This window comes from Urocitellus parryii, chromosome 2 (assembly GCF_045843805.1).
Source record: "Urocitellus parryii isolate mUroPar1 chromosome 2, mUroPar1.hap1, whole genome shotgun sequence".
NCBI classification, from domain to species: domain Eukaryota; kingdom Metazoa; phylum Chordata; class Mammalia; order Rodentia; family Sciuridae; genus Urocitellus; species Urocitellus parryii.
In genome coordinates, this window is record NC_135532.1 from 221,095,669 (window position 1) to 221,113,346 (window position 17,678).

At 36.7% G+C, this 17,678-nt stretch overlaps 1 protein-coding gene across 2 annotated transcripts in view; it reads right to left on the minus strand.

Annotated features, from left to right (window-relative positions):
- The window catches only part of Brwd1 (bromodomain and WD repeat domain containing 1), a 121,487-nt gene that overhangs the window by 89,189 nt on the left and 14,620 nt on the right, over positions 1-17,678 (minus strand). For both annotated transcript variants that reach the window (XM_026399392.2, XM_077795417.1), the window contains exons 9-13: positions 5,322-5,422; positions 4,250-4,320; positions 3,195-3,295; positions 1,212-1,252; positions 45-143 (exon numbers count right to left, since the gene is read on the minus strand). In XM_026399392.2, the coding sequence (XP_026255177.2) occupies positions 45-143; positions 1,212-1,252; positions 3,195-3,295; positions 4,250-4,320; positions 5,322-5,422 (413 nt within the window). The remainder of the gene's footprint in view (positions 1-44; positions 144-1,211; positions 1,253-3,194; positions 3,296-4,249; positions 4,321-5,321; positions 5,423-17,678) is intronic.

Below are 17,678 nucleotides of genomic sequence, written 5' to 3' on the forward strand. Positions count from 1 at the left end.
GGAGGGAGGCACCTATGACAGACTTTATGAACATCTCAACTTACCCAGAGATTCTGGTAGCCATATCCAATAAAATACTTCTCCATTCTAACTGCTCAAATCTCCAAATTCGTGCTGTTCCATCTCTGCTACCACTTAGGAACCTTAAAATATTCAGAAAAAGATCTTCTACAGACATACTTGCTACTATTAAATCACCAAGCAAAGAAAACTGTAATGCAGCTGCCCTGACAAATATAAAGGGGAAAATATGCCCTGATAAAAGGTTAATCTACAAGTGTTAATTCAAAAACCGAGTTATTTAGGGCATACGAGTGAGAAAACAAATCGGTTTGCTACGAGTTGCTGGGCTCTATGAAACAAAAATTATAAATTCAACCAACAGCTTTTCAAACAGATTGAGTTTCCATAATGTAAAAGTAGTATCTGGATAGAGGGGAAAATTAAGAGCATGGAAAAATTTAATAAGAGCAAAAACTAATTTTAAGCATTGTAATACTAAGCTCTAAATAATTCATGCTTGACACTGTAAAAAAATAACATATTAACAAATGAAGGTGCAAAGACTGCAATTTAGGAAAGGAACCTGGCACATAGCAGGTGACAGGTAAGGATATAATTTAGGTAGTAATTTAAATGCAAAAAATAAAAATACTTTCAGTGCATTTGCAGTGACTAATGAGAAAACAAACTTCATACTACTCAAAGAAGGAATGTCATCACTGAATTTTTTTTCCCACGGCAGCATATCGGACATATAGCTAAAGAACTACTCTTGGTCACAGAAGGCATGAACACTACAATTCTAAAATTTTAATGTCATGTGTTTTCTCCAATCACAAACACTTTTTACCCAGTTAATGTATTTGCTGTAGATGAGTATCTGTAATATACAGTGACATTACTACAGTTAATAATGTATTATTTAAAAATTGCTAAGAATAGATTTTAAATCTAATCTCCAGGAAAAAAGTAAGTATATGAGGTGGTGAGTACTTATTAGCTTGAGTTAATCACTCAATAATGCCAGCATGAAAGCATCATATATATATATACAATTATAGTATCAATTAAATATATACAATTATAGTATCAATTAAAAATAAATTTAAAATTATAATATAAAGAGGGAAATATGAAGTTAAATATATCTATACAATTATGTAACACATTGTATTTGCTAAAACACACACAAACATAAACATACTTACCGATCACCATTGTTGCAAAATTGAATACTATCTACTTTATCCTAAAGGGGGAAAAAAAACAAATACACAAATTATTATTCACATAGTTTGCTAATTAAACAGTTTCAATGCCACAAGCACATATGGTTTTACAAGCAAGACACCCAAACTTGTGCTGCTTAATCCAGTCATTCAAAATTATTGCACTTTGACATGCAAAGACGAAGGAGGAACCTAACAAGACAAAGTTCTCATCTCTAAGACAGGCATATCCAACAGAAAAACAGCCCTGCACATTAAAATAGTGCTGTCTTTTAAAATGACTTATAAGGTCAGGCACAGTGGTGCGTGTGTGTAACCCAGTAACTTAGAAGGCTGAGGCAAGAGGACTGAAAGTTCAAAGCCAGCCTCAGTAAGCAAAGCCTTAAGCAACTTAGTAAGACCCTGTCTCAAAATAAAAATTTTTTAAAAAGGGTTGAAGATGTGGCTCAGTGGTTAAGCAACCCTGGGTTCAAAAATAAAATGTGGAGCTGGGAATGTAGCTCAGTAGTAGAGTGCTTGCCTAGCATGCAAGGGGCCCTGGGTTCAACTCAGTGGTTGAGTGTCTCCAAGTTCAAAAAGAAAAAAAAAAGCCTTATGTGAAAATGAAAAGGCATGTGTGGAAATTCAACAATATAATAAGACCTTGAAACAGATGAAAACAGGGTATTTTCACTTTATGTAGAGAAAAAAATTTTTCTCTTAAAGCAATAAAAATCTATATCAAAATATCTCTGGATGAGGATTGCCCTCCCTAAAACTTCCTTTAGTACAAAAGATGACCTCACCTCGTCTCAGAAAATTGAGTTATCCTATTACATATTCATAACTTCATGAGCTTGTCAGGACAAGTGAGCCCCTCTGAAAGTAGCCCATCCAGACCAACTGTCATAATCAAGATTTTAGGCTAAAAGCAAAAATAACCACTTTAAAATAACACCCTTCTCAAGGAGCTAAAATGAGTTGCCAATGAGATCTCTTCTGTTTATGCGATCTCTATGCATAAGTTTAGAATTCACAGAATTCACAAAAACCATCTTATACCTGATCATTTTCTTTATTATATAAAAGATAAAAAACTCTAGGGGATATAGTTCAGTGAAAGAACAATTGCCTTGCATGCACGAGGTGCTTGGTTTGATGCACATAAATTAAACAAAAATCTCTAAATTTTAATATTTTCACAGTTCAATAGCACTCAGCAAAAATTTTCTAAGACCAGGCGCAGTGGTGCACGACTATAATCCCAGTGGCTCAAGAGGCTGAGGTGGGGGAAAGCAAGTTCAAAATCAGCCTCAGAAAAAGCAAGGCACTAAGCAACACAGTGAGACTCTGTCTTTAAATAAAATATAAAATATGGCTGGGGTCGTGGCACAGCAGTAGAGCGCTCGCCTAACACATGTGAGGCTGGGGGTTCAATCCTCAGCACCACATATAAATAAAGGTATGGTGTCCAACTACAACTAAAACAATAAATTTTTTTAAATAAATAAGTAAAATATAAAATAGGGCTGGGGATGTGGCTCAGTGGTTGAGTGTCTCCAAGTTCAATCCCCTAAATCCACCCCCCCAAAAAAAAAACTTTCTAAGAATATTATATCAATAAATTATATCAAATACAACTATGATTTCATATTTTAAAATTTTATATAACTGAAATAAAACTCTTTAAAATAGTTGGGCAAAGTGGCATGTGCCTGTAATCGCAGCTACATAGGAGGCTGAGGTATGAGGAACCTAATTTCAAGGTCAAACTGAACAACTTGGTTAAACCATGTCTCAGATTTAAAAATCAGGGCTGAAAGTGCAGCTCAGAGGCCCAGTACTTGCTAAGCATGCCCAAGCCCCATGGTTCAATGACAGTTCCCCAAAAAAGAAAAAATTGGAACACTAACAATTCCCCTTATCAATAATAGGAATACTATTAACAATTATTCTATTCAATTTTAAAACACAAATGCTTACAGTGTGGCTTTCAAGTTCTGCGATTTTTTCAGGTGCTTCAAAACCCAAAAAGTACATTCTGATTACATGATCAGTACTACCTGTAGCTAAAAACATACCACCTGAAATAAAAATGTAAAAGTTTAGACATCCAGCTTATAAAAAATATCTGAACAAATCTAACTTCTACATTAAAAAGCAAGATCTTTTATTACAAAACTAATTTATCTCACTACATTTATTTTCTAACTCATTGCATAAATAGCTTATTAAACTCTTATTTGCAACTTTAACATACAAAGTGAACCCAGTCTGGAAATGTCCAGTATCCCTCTATACTGGGTGTGGAGGCAAGGCCAGAGCCACGTCAGGGCCACGTCAGCACCAGTGCTCTACACTACTGGGACAGTAGTGAACCAGTAGAGCACCGCCATACCTAGCTCTGGAATATAAATTTCCTTCTTGATGTTTTTGAAATTTTCACACTTCGGCTGGAAAAATCTTTAACCTATCCTAAAAAAAAAAACCTACCACAAAAGTTCATGGTGCAAGAAAAGGGGGGAAAATTTCACCAAAATACATGTGTGGGAACCAAATTTAAACTAACAAAAATATACAGTAAAACCATTAATAGAAAATCACAGGGCTGGGGATGTGGCTCAAGCAGTAACGCGCTTGCCTGGCATGCGCGGGGCACTGGGTTCAATCCTCAGCACCACATAAAAATAAAATAAAAATGTTGTGTCCACCGAAAACTGAAAAATAAATATAAAAAAAAAGAAAATCAGAAATTTAGGCATATTACCCATAGAGGACACAACACAGGACTAGATCACAATGAACACCTAAGCCCTCCTCATTGTCACTCTCATTACTATTAGCAATCAGAACTGCAGAATCACACAGTGGAACATGCAAAAAAAGGCCGATTAAATAAACATCACAAATTAAACTTAATGAAAGGACATCAGATGTCATTTACCACCTATCTGAATAAAAATTCTTAGCAATAATGCAGAATTCTAATAAAGGCTAAAGTAAAACTAAGAAAAAGATTACCAAACAAGTTACCTTACCAACACTAAAAGAAGAACAAAGCATTTGAACACCTGGCCGAGGCTTTTCAGTGAACTTCAGGGGGCGTGGACTTAAAAAGAATAAGATGTTGTTTTAAAATAGTTGATCACATTAGCACATCTGAAATACTAGTTCAATCTGGCATATCTAAATATCATAATATTATATCTATAGTACCTTCTCATAGGCCAAACATTACTACTACCCATAGCTAAAACCATACCAACCTAAAATAAAAACATAAAGGTTTAAACATCCAGGTTTAAACATTCTTAGGTGAGGTGAGTAGAACTCAAAGAGTGTAAGTAAATCTTTTATTAAGGCTGCAAAGAAGAATACAGTAACACCATATTATAGCACGGGGCAAAAGAAATGGAATGCAAGCCAGTCTAAGTAGCCATATTTTTGGAAAATAAGAAGCTAGACACAGTGGCGCAGGCCCATGGTCCCAGCTACTCTTAAGGCTCAGGCAGGATTATCACTTGAACCTGGGAGGCAGGAGTATCCACTGAACCCAGGAGTGCAAAGCCAGCCTGGGCAACATATAGAGACTCCATCCCAAAAAAAACAGAAGAGACAAAATTTTATAAATTGGATTTAACCCAATACATACAAAATATGTCAACATATTATCAATATCAATATAATTTTCAATAAATACTTTATATACCAGCCACATTTGAAGCGTTCAAGTCAGTATGGTAGCTATGTGCTACTAAACTGGACAGTAGTGGTCCATACTCTAGTTCTTATGATTCGCAAATGTTCCTGCCTGTATTTGATTATATACAAAATTGTGTATTTCTGATAAATGTTTCACATACATATTACTTCATTTCAATTTCACAAAAGCGTGTTCATGAAGGCAAAAGGTAGGGTTCTTTAACATATCCAACTATCAAAAAATCAACTGTACAGTTAAGTAGTAATGACACATGTGCTATATTAAATAAAATTATATTTAAAAGTAAAAGGGCAATCATAAAATATAATTTCTCCTCAGAATCAAATTTTATTCCATTGAGCCAAATATTAACTGCATTTAAAAATAAAACTTTATAAGTTGCTTACCTGAATTTCAGAGATTCTAAATCCCACTGCCAAAAGCAAACTGTTCCATCAGCACCAGTGGAAACCATATACCTTTGAGAGCCTTTGGCCATAGGGCTAAACTAAAAAGGAATAATATATACATCAGTCTCAAAAGCTTCTACAGTTTTAAACTTACAATTAAGTTTTCCAAGCAGTATGGAGATTCCTTGGATAACTGGGAATGGAACCACCATTTGACCCAGCTATCCCTCTCCTCCATCTATACCCAAAGGACTTAAAAACAGCATACTACAGGGACACAGCCACATCAATGTTTATAGCAGCACAATTCACAATAGCTAAACTGTGGAACCAACCTAGATGATCCTCAGTAGATGAATGGATTAAAAAATGTGGCATATACACACAATGGAATATTACTCAGCAATAAAAGAATAAAATCCATGGCATTTGCAGGTAAATGGATGGTGTTAGAGAAAATAATGCTAAGAGAAGTTAGCCAATCCCAAAAAAACAAATGCCAAATGTTTTCTCTGATATAAATCCCAAAAAAACAAATGCCAAATGTTTTCTCTGATATAATGTTTTCTCTGATATAAAGACCCAGGCTGGGGATGTGGCTCAAGCGGTAGGGCGCTCGCCTGGCATGCGTGCGGCCCGGGTTCGATCCTCAGCACCACATACCAACAAAGATGTTGTGTCCGCCGAGAACTAAAAAATAAATACTAAAAAAAATTCTTTCTCTCTCCTCTCTCACTCTCTCTTAAAAAAAATAAAATTAAAATAAAAATAAATAAAGTGACTGACCCATAATGGGATAAGGAGGGGGAGCATGGGAGAAATAGACAAACTCTAGATAGGGCATAGGGGTGGGAGGGGAATGAGGGGGCAGGGGGTTAGCAATGATGGTGAAATGTGATAAACATCATTATCCAAAGTACATGTATGAAGACATGAATTGATGTCAACATACTTTATATAGAGATATGAAAAACTGTGCTCTATATGTGTAATAAGAATTGTAATGCATTCCACTGTCATGTATTTAAATAAATATTTTTAAAAATTAAGTTTTCCAAAATTAACCTCAATTGAATTATTTTTCTTTAAAATATTTTTTAGTTTTAGTTGGACACAATACATTTATTTATTTTTATGTGGTGCTGAGGATGGAACCCAGGGCCTTGCACGTGCTAGGCAAGTGCTCTACCGCTAAGCACAATCCAAGCCCCTCAACTGACATTTTTTTTTAATATCTTTTAGTTGTAGACAGACACAATTTTATTTATTTTTATGTGGTGCTGAAGATCAAACCATGACTCACACTTGCAAGGCAAGCACTTCATGACCGAGCTACAGCCCCAGCCCCAGCCCTCAATTGACAATCTTAAAAATGTAAAAACCCAAGTAATTCAAAATATAGTTATATTATTTTTTTTTCGATTTTTTTTTTAATATTTATTTCTTAGTTCTTGGCGGACACAACATCTTTGTTGGTATGTGGTGCTGAGGATCAAACCCGGGCCGCACGCATGCCAGACAAGCGCGCTACCGCCTGAGCCACATCCCCAGCCCTATAGTTATATTATTATAGTGAAAAATCTAACACTGTACCTTATGTTATATGATCTCAATAATAAGGGGCTGGGGATATAGCTCAGTTGGTAGAGTGTTTGCCTTGCATGTACAAGGCCCTGGGTTCAATACCCAGCAAAAACACAAGAAAGAAAGAAAAGAAAGGAAGGAAGGAAGGGAGGAAAGAAGGAAGGAAGGGAGGAAGGAAGGAAGGGAGGGAGGGAGGGATGGAGGGAGGGAGGAAGAAATAGCATTTTTTTTTAATTTTTTAAACTAATAAACAAGAATAACCAAAAAATCTTTACACAATAAAGACTCAGTCTAGGATATTAATGCACATCACAGGGCCTCAATTATTAAAACCACTGAACACAACAAGCACCTCAACAAAATGACCAACAAAAAGGCTTTAATGTTAAAGAGCAGCGGCTAATACAAGATGAGGTACCATCTTGAATCCAGCAGGGGGCCTGGCACAGGTCTGTCATCTCAGCTACCCAGGAGGCTAAGGCAGGAGGGTCACAACCTCAAGGCCAGCTTGGCAACTTAGCCAGACAGACTCAGGTTAAAAAATAAAAAACAGCTGGGAGCCATATCATGTTTATAACAGCACAATTCACAATAGCTAAATTGTGGAACCAAACCAGATACCCTTCAGTAGATGAATGGATAGAGAAACTTTGGTATATAATCACATTGGAACATTACTCAGCATTAAGAGAGAATAAAATCATGGCATTTGCAGGTAAATGAATGGAGCTGGAGAATACAATGCCAAGTGATGTAAGCCAATCCCCAAAACCAAAGGCCAAATATTTCCTTTAATATGAAGATGCTGACTCATAATGGAAATGAGGGTGGGAGGGGGGAGCACTGAAGAATAGAGGAACTTTAGATAGGACAAAGGGGAGGGAGAGGAAGGGAGGGGGCAAGGGGGTAGGAATGAAGGTGGAATGAGTTAGACATTCCCTAAGTACATGGATGAAGACATGAATGATGTGAAAATATTTTGTGTACAATCAGTGACATGAAAAAATTGTACTCTATATGTGTAATATGAAATGAATTGCATTCTGCCATCTTGTGTAACAAATTATAATAAATAATTTAAAAAAAAACAGCTGGGGTGTAGCTTGGTGGTAGATTTCCCCTGGTAGAGAGTGCCCCCACCAAACACACACACACACACACACACACACACACACACACACACACACACACAGTCTGGCAGGGAAACAACACTTCACTGGTTAAATGTCATGCAAACACCCATGCACTAATGCGGAGTAGGCCATGCTTCACACTGTGCCATTAAGATACATTTCTAATAGATCAATGATTTAAAGGTTTAAAGAATAATACCACAAAAGGTTTTTAAGAAAACGCAAGACCATATTTTCATTTTTACATTTGCATTTAATAAATTACCAAGTATGCTAAACAAAGGCTCTAGAGAAAGGAAGATCAATTTAGTTCAAAGACATCCAAGAATAAAACACATACTAAAGCAAAAAGAATAATTTGAGCTCAAGTAAAAAAGTGAGAGAAAATATGGTATGTTATAGGATTAAAAGTGCTCATAAAGGCAGAAAATGGGTAAAGTAGATAGCCAACCTGGATTTAACAGCAAAAAATAACTGTGAACTTTTCATCAAAAACACCAAAGGCAGATAAGAGATCTGACAGCAAAACACAATACTAACTAAAAGGAAACAGCTAAAATATAATGAAGAGCCAAGAAGCAATCCAATTAACTTAAATTTGTCCAGCTCCAAATGCAGTACTATTGACACTGCCTTGTTTTATTGTCCACAAAGCTATTTTGCAATGATTGTAATATATGCTTCTGGATATTAAACCAGCATCTCATTTTTCTAAAATGAGCTAACAGAATCCTACATAAAAAAGCATCAGTAAGGGACTGGGGATGTGGCTCAAGCGGTAACGCACTCCCCTGGCATGTGCCGGGCGCTGGGTTCGATCCTCAGCACCACATAAATTAAAATAAAGATGTTGTGTCTGCTGAAAACTGAAAAACAAATATTAAAAAAAAGATTAAAAAAAAAAAAGATCAGTAAGAGTAGACACAGTGGCACACACCTATAATTCCAGTGATGTAGGAAGCTGAGGCAGGAGAATTACAAGTTCAAGAAAATCTCAGCATCTCAGTGAAGCCCTAAGCAACTTGGTGAGACTCGAAATAAAAAAAAAAAAAAAAGTGGCTTGGGGTTAGGGTTGTAGTTCAATGGTAGAGTGCTTGCCTAGCATATGTGAAACCCTGGGTTCAATCCTCAGCACTGCATAAAAATAAATAAAATATAGAATTGTGTACATCCACAACTAAAAAAGATTTTAAAAATAATAACAACAATAAAAATGGCTGGGGATATAGCTATCATGTACTTAATACATGACCAGGATGTTAATATTTATATTATTATATGAGAAGATCAGCACTATAATTTTATAATATTTTTTACAACTTGTTTGGTAGCACAATAAGAGATCTTGAATGTATACTGATCCTGTTATTAAAGAATGTATTATTCAGGGCTGGGGTTGTAGCTCAGTGGTAGAGTGCTTACTTTGCATGCATAAGGCCCTGGGTTCAATCCTCAGCACCACATAAAAATAAATACATAAAAATAAAGATACTGTGTCCATCTACAACTAAAAAATATATATAAAAAAAGATTGTATTGTTCAATGGTAATTTCTTTTCATATGAATTATTAAAATGCAATTCTTCCCATGTGCTCTCACATGTGCCTTTCAGACTGAGCTACTACTGTGTGTTGGGGGAAGGAGTTTTTGGGGGTTTTGTTTGTTTGTTAGGTTTTTAGGGGGGTACCAGGGATTGAACTCAGGGGCACTGAGCCACATGCCCAACCTTTTGTATTTTATTTAGAGACAGGATCTCACTGAGTTGCTTAGCATCTTGCTTTTTGCTGAGGCTGGCTTTGAACACATGATCCTCCTGCCTCAGCCTCTCCTGCAGCTAGGACTACCAGTGTACACCAAGCAGGTGAAGATAAGTTAAATTCACCTAATATAATTCTCACCACATTAGCCACTTGAAAGTCAGCAAAATTCAGAGGAATTAACCTATATTCATAAAGCTGTTAGGCCATCACCACTACTTAGGACCACAGCTTTTGTTTCCTGAGATAAATGGAACCTGTCGAGGAGGCAAGTTCAATGGATTTCTTTTTTTTTTTTTTTTTTTTTTTTTTAAAGAGACAGTGAGAGAGGGGAGAGAGAGAGAGACTTTTTAATATTTATTTTTTAGTTCTTGGCGGACACAACATCTTTGTTGGTATGTGGTGCTGAGGATCGAACCCGGGCCGCACGCATGCCAGGCGAGCGCGCTACCGCTTGAGCCACATCCCCAGCCCCAATGGATTTCCTTGGATTTCTTAAGTAAGCAAACTTGAAAAATTAGAATTTTTATCTCTTCCTTTCCAATAATTACATGTTTTTGTTTTTTTTTCCCTGCTAAGAGTGCTGAAGAGGCTGCAGCAATGGTATAGTGTTAATTTTCTCCATTTAATTCTGTTTTTTTGGTTTTGGGGTTGTTGTTTTTTTTTGTTTTGTTTTGTTTTTTTATTAGTTTTAGTTGTAGATGGACACTATACCTCTATTTATTTACATGGTGTTGAGGATCCAACCCAGTGCCTCACACTTGCAAGGCAAGCACTCTACCCCTGAGCTACAATCCTAGCCCCTGTAATATTTTTAATCTACATTAAAGTCATGAGAATAGTACAACGAGCAGCTGAGAATCAAACCCAGTGCCTCACACGTGAGAGGCAAGCGCACTACCACTGAGCCACAACCCCAGCCCAGTGAAACATTTTTGACAGAAACATTAAGGAGATAAAAAGATTTTTAACTAGATAGTCAATGCTTTTTAATAGTTACAAGTCTATTCAGATTTTGTTTGCTTTTCCTTTTTCTTGGTACCAGTGACAGAATTCAGAAGCACTTAACCACTGAGCCACATCCCCCAGCCCTTTTTGTTTTGAGAAAGGGTCTCACTAAGTTGCTAAGGTCTCACTAAATTGCTGAGGCTGGCTTTGAACTTGGGATTCTCCTGCTTCAGCCTCCCAAGGCGCTGGGATTATAGGTGTGCACCACTGTGTCCAGCTTTAATAAGTTGTTTTTCTGAGTATTTAGCTTTCATTTTTACCAAGTTATTTACAATACCCTCTATTATTTGAAGGATATGTAGTAATGCCTGTTTTTCAAATCTAATTACTTTTAACAATTCTTTTTGGTCCCATAATTAATCTAATTGGGGGATGGAGTGTAGGGGGTACCAGGAATTGAACTCAGAGGAACTTGACCACTGGGCCATATCCCCAGCCCTATTGTGTATTTTATTAGACAGAGTCTCACTGAGTAGCTTTTAGCCTCGATTTTGCTAAGGCTGGCTTGGAATTTTCGATCCCCACACCCGGCTTAATCTAATTATTTCACCAGCATAGTTTTTCCAAAAACCATTCAACTTTGTTGATCCTTTCTACTGATAACGTCTTTCCATTCTTAGTACCTATACTTCTCTTCATAAATCCTTATTTGTCTATTGCTTGTCTTCTAATTTTTCAAAAATACACTTGGGGGCTGGGATTGTGGTTCAGTGGTAGAGCATTCGCCTAGCACATGCAGGACCCTGGGTTCGATCCTCAACACCACATAAAAATAAATGAATGGAACAAAGGTATTTTCTACAACTAGAAAATAAAAATACTTCAAAAAAATACACTTGGATCACTAAACTTCAACTTTTTTTTAAATTTTTTTTTTAATATTTATTTTTCAGTTTTCAGCAGACACAACATCTTTGTTGGTATGTGGTGCTGAGGATCGAACCCGGGCCGCACGCATGCCAGGCGAGCGCGCTACCGCTTGAGCCACATCCCCAGCCCTAAATTTCAACTTTAAAGAAACAAGTCTCTGCTGCCCAAGCTGCTCTCAAACTCCTGGTCTCAAGTGATCCTCCTGCTTCAGTCTTCTGAGTAGCTGGGACTAGGCCTGGACCAGTGGGCCTGGCTTTTCTCCTTCTTTTTCAACATATATGCATCGAGTGCTATAAATCTTTTTCAGCACAACTTCAGCTGTGTATTAAATATATACCAAGACATAGCAAATCAACCCAAAATTAAACTGCCCAAAACAACACTATGTATTATCAGGAGTTCAGTCAGCTATCTCTGGCTCAGCTTGAAGGCTGTAGTCAATACATTGACCTGGCTACAGTGACAATAAAACTCACTGGGACAGAGGATCTGCTTCCAAAATGGCTTGTTCACATGACTGAGTAGGAGACTTCAGCTTCTACCCAAAAATCTTTACATAAGGCTACTAAAAATGAGTGAGTCTCCATAGTACAGACACTGTCATGTCTGTACTACTCAGCACTAAAAGTCACACTATAGAGGCGCACACCTGTAATCCCAGATATTTGGGAGGTTGAGGTAGGAAGATCGTGAGTTCAAAGTCACGCTCAGCAAAAGTGGGGCGATAAGCAACTCAGTGAGACCCAGTCTCTACATAAAATACAAAATAGGGCTGGGGATGTGGCTCAGTGGTCAAGTTCCCCTTAGTTCAATCCCCAATACCAAAAACAAAAGTCATACTACATTATTTTGCCAATACCCTTTAAGTAACATAGGTCAATCCTACTCAATAGGGGAAATACAGAGAAGGCTGAGAACTAGAGGTAAGAATCACAAAGTAAAACACTTTGGAGGTTGGTTCCCAAACAGTACCTCTTGCTAGTTTTAATTTGTAATATTTTCATTACTAGCCAGTTCAAAACATTCTTAAATGTGTACTGTGATTTCTTCATTGGTATTTGAGTAATTTTATTACTTAATTTATAAAATTAAAGATTGCTCTATTAACAATTCTGGTTGTTGGTAATTTGTCTTAATTATAGATATCTTCTGACAACAATATAATTATTACAGTATTTTTAAATCTGTTGAGACTGACATTTGCTGCTCAAAAAATGGGGACAATATTTACATAATAAACACCCTATTTGTGACCAAAAGTTGTAGTTGTGGTATAAATATTAAATGCAAGGTTCTAAATGTGTAATGGTACAAGCCTCTTACATAGTCAGATCTATTTAAATTTTTTTTTTTTTTTGTAGTTGTAGACAGCATGCCTTTATTTTTGTATGCGGTGCTAAGGATTGAACCCAGTGCCTCATACATGCTAGGCAAGCGCTCTGCCACTGAGCCACAGCCCCGGCCCTCAAATCTATATTCTTTTGTTGTTTTTTATTTTTTTAAGAGAGAATTTTTTTTTAATATTTATTTTTTAGTTTTCGGCAGACAGAACATCTTTGTTTGTATGTGGTGCTGAGGATCGAACCTGGGCCGCATGCATGCCAGGCAAGCACGCTACTGCTTGAGCCATATCCCCAGCCCTCAAATCTATATTCTTAACGAAAGATTCTTTCTTTTACTAACAGACAAAGGTATTCAAATTTCCCTGTTATGATTATGAAGGTCAATTTCTCGCTAAGGATCTATTTTTGCTTTATGTATTTTGAGGATATACTACAAATTAAGAACTCTTATTTAATAAAAAGCTTAATCACTATCATTTTGTTTTGTTTTTGAGGTGCTGGGAATTGAACCCAGGGCCTTCTGCATGTGAGGCAAGCAGTCTACCAACTGAGCTATATTCCTAGCCCCAGTGTTTGATCACAATTGATTATCTCTCTCTCTCTCTAAAGATGTTATTTGCCTCAAAGAGTATTTATTTGATATTAGTATGACTACACCCTTATTAATGTATGCAAAAACAATTTCTCCCATCTTTTACTTTTGACCTAGTATATTCTTATATTGAAGGTAAGACATATAGTTGGATTTCATTTTTTAACTAAGTCTGAAGTCTCTGCCTCTTATGTGGACCATTTAATTCATTTACTACTAATGGAAGTATACTGACATTTAATGACCTCCTTGTATATTTTCTCTCCCATACATTGCCTTTTTTTTTTTTTTTTTTTTTTTGCGGGGTGCGGGGTGGTACCGGGGATTGAACTCAGGGGCACTCAACCACTGAGCCACATTCCCAGCTCTATATTGTATTTTATTTAAAGACAGGTCTCACTGAGTTGCTTAGCACCTTGCTTTTGCTTTGAACTCACAATCCTCCTGTCTCAACCTCCCAAGCCTCTGAGATTACAGGCATGCACTATATCATGCCCAGCTCTTTCCTTTTTTCTTGCTTTCTTTTTTACAAGACTTATTTCCAGTCTCTGGTAGCTTAGTAGTTTACACTTTTTTTTTTTTTTTCAGGGGATTGAACCCATAGGCACTTTACCACTGAGCCACAAAAAAGCTAAATTGCTGGCCTTGAACTTGTGATCCTCCTGCCTCAGCCTCCTGAGCTATTGGGATTACAGGCATGTACCACCACACTTGGTTTACACATTCTCTTACTATTTTTTTAGCTGTTAGTCTAGAGTTTGACAAAAAATGCCTTTTTACTTTAAAATCTAACATAAACTTCTATTTTTCACTTCTCAAAACAATTGAAAAACCTTAGAATACTAAATCTATGGCCTCATGCTATGCATGTTATTATTTAATCTCATATAGATTTTATAACCTAGAAGATAATATACTTCTTTATACTATTAACAATGTTTATTTCACACTTACCGATTTTTTTTAAACTCTTCATTTCTTCTTCCATTTCCATTCTTCCAGGATCACATTCCCTCTCTCTTTAAATACTATTTGAAATTCCATTCAATGCTATTCCAATGCCAAGAAATTCTCATTTTTTCTAAACTGCATTTATTATACCTTGTCTTCAATGCTTTCAACAGCTTCAGAATTCTTGACTGTTGTGACATTTTCTATTCATACTACAAAAATATTACTCCTTTTACTCCTTTATCTATCAACTTCCATTGCTTCTATTGAGAGGCTGGTAGCATCTCTCTTTTTTCCCTCTGGGTAAAAAGATTTCTATTTATCTTTTGTTTCTATAGTTTTATTGTAAATTTTTTTTTTTTTGTACTAGTGATTGAACCCAGGAACATTTAACCACTGAGCCACATCTCCAGCCCCTTTTTCCCCCATTTAAGACCGGATCTTGCTAAGTTGCTTAGGTCTTACTAAATTGCTAAGGCTGACCTTGAACTTGCAATACTCCTGCCTCTGCCTCCCAAATTGCTGGGAGACAGGTGTGCACCACCACCCCATGAAGTTAAGTCTTCTCCCTCTTATGATGTTCTTTCCTGTGTACTGTAACCTATTCACTCTATGCTTCAATCCTACGTATTTTCTTTGACCTCATTCCCAGTTCACTAATTCTCCAATATCTTCATTGGGTCTATATGCTGTTAAAATCATCTGCTAAATCCTTAAATTCAGTTATATATTTCAATCCTGGAGTTTCCTTTTTATTACCTTTTCATTCTCTGAGGAAATTTAATTTATTGTTTGTTTGGTTTTTAGGTGAACTTATAAAACAGATATTTCCAAGATAGTCTGAGGATCCAGGCAATAGATGTTCCAGATCTATTTCTTTCACCTGTTATTTCTCCTGTTTCTGGTCATGTTTGTGTCCTTCTATAACTTATTTTTTATTTTGGTTCTTTCTTTGTTTTTTTTTTTTTTTTTGGGGGGGGTACCAGAGATTGAACTCAGAGATTGAACTGAGCCACATCCCCAGCCCTATTTTGTATTTTATTTAGAGACAGGGTCTCACTGACTTATTTAGCACCTCACCATTGCTGAGGCTGGATTTGAACCCATGATGCTCCTATCTCAGCCTATCTAACTGCTAGGATTACAGGCGTGTGCCACTGAGCCCGGCCGTATTTTTTCTTTTATATTCTCATACTTCATTACATTTTAGTGTCAGCATCATATATAGACAGCACAAGGCTCCAGATGTTATCTTCCTCTAATATAACTTCTGCTTCTACCTGCAGATGGATCAAGGGCCCAACAATCCCAGATTACCGATCCAGGTGAATTAAAATGACTGGAAGCCTGGCTTCAGACTCTGTGAAGGTAAATTTAACTGGCTCACTCCTGCTTCCAGGATACAACTCCACTGGTTCCCAAACTCAAGATCCTGACCTCCAAGACCCTACTAAGCATCCACAAGTTCATTTCTCTGTAATTGGCCAACGCCTCTTAATAATTCCTCTCTAGGCTTTACATATCTATGAGACTTTGACATCTTAATTTCTCATTATACTGTTACTTCAGGGTTTTTTCCACCTCTTTTCAGAATTTTCAGTTGTCTTTAAAAGGAAAACTAGTTTAAGCCAGCTATGTATTAAAATGTTTCATTCCTGTGGAATGTTCACAAACTACTGTTAACTTAACCAGAGGTTCTACTTGTGGCTTTTACTGGTTATACCTTTTTTTTTTTTTTTTTTTTTTTTTTTGTACCAGGAATTGAACTCAGGGGCAATTAACCACTGATCCACATCCCCAGCCCTTTTTGTATTTTATTTAATGAGTTGCTTTTGCTGAGTCTGGCTCTGAACTTGCTACCCTCCTGCCTCAGCCTCCCAAGCCACTGAGATTATAGGCAATCTCCACTGCACCCAGCCATGTTATTTCTTTTGATCAGATAATGGCTTATGATGTTCTTTCCTGTGTACTGTAACCTATTCACTCTATGCTTCAATCCTACTTATTTTCTTTGACCTCATGTCTATATACTGTTAAAATCATTGTGTGTACATACTGTTAAAATCATCCACTAAATCTATGGTAGCCAGTCCACCATAAACCATTATGTGATCACCTGATACTAATACCATACCCAATGCCTTTCCATGCCCACCTCTCACCAAGTTTTTTTTAAAAAGAACCCAAAAAACATTCTTCACTCTCACAACAGCCTGCATTCTCCCTTGGCTATGTACTCCTGGCTTTCCTAAATCAACCTCATGCCTCAGTATATAACATACAGGCTGAAACTACATTCTGTCAGGTAAGGTCCTGAGGTGAGAGATTCCCCCTCCAGGACCTCCTTGGACCTCCTCCAGTGACAATAAACACATGTGGGCTCCTGTTACCAAAAGAATTCAGGAAAGACCAGGGTTCCACTTTCACAATGATGAATTCCAAATAGTTTGAAAATAAACATCCTATCAAAGTAGTTAAGATTTCTTATTTGCTGCTATTATGTCTATAAGTTCTTATCAAATTATAAAATATAAACTGTGAAACCTATCTAGGATTTGAAGTTAATTTTCCAACTACAAAACTTTCTAGAGAATTATTTCTTGCCTAAAAATAAATGGACAACCAAAATTCTTCCTTATACTTTCAAAATAAAACACTATTTCATTTATAACTTCATCATACAAAGATAACTTGTGTCTTGAGAATACTAACCAGAATGTTGAGAAGTTACTTTTTCCCCCTATCTTAAATCAATCTCTCTTGATGTCTCAACTATCACTACTCCTGGCCTCAAGTGATCCTCCCTCTCAATCTCCTCAATAGCTAGGACTATAGATACCACACCACATGCAGTCAAGTCACCTTTTAGCACAGAACTTCACACCAATAATGTATAGCCTAAAGAAACCTATACATAAAAACTAAGCCTCTCCCATAGTTTTAACCAACTTCAAATCAGACCCAAACATGCCTTGAAAAGTCTTACAAATCGGGCTACAGCTGTAACTCAGTTTTGGAGCGTCCGCCTCACACGTGTGAGGCACTGGGTTCAATCCTCAGCACCACATAAAAATAAAGATACTGTGTCCAACTACAACTAAAATAAAATAAATAA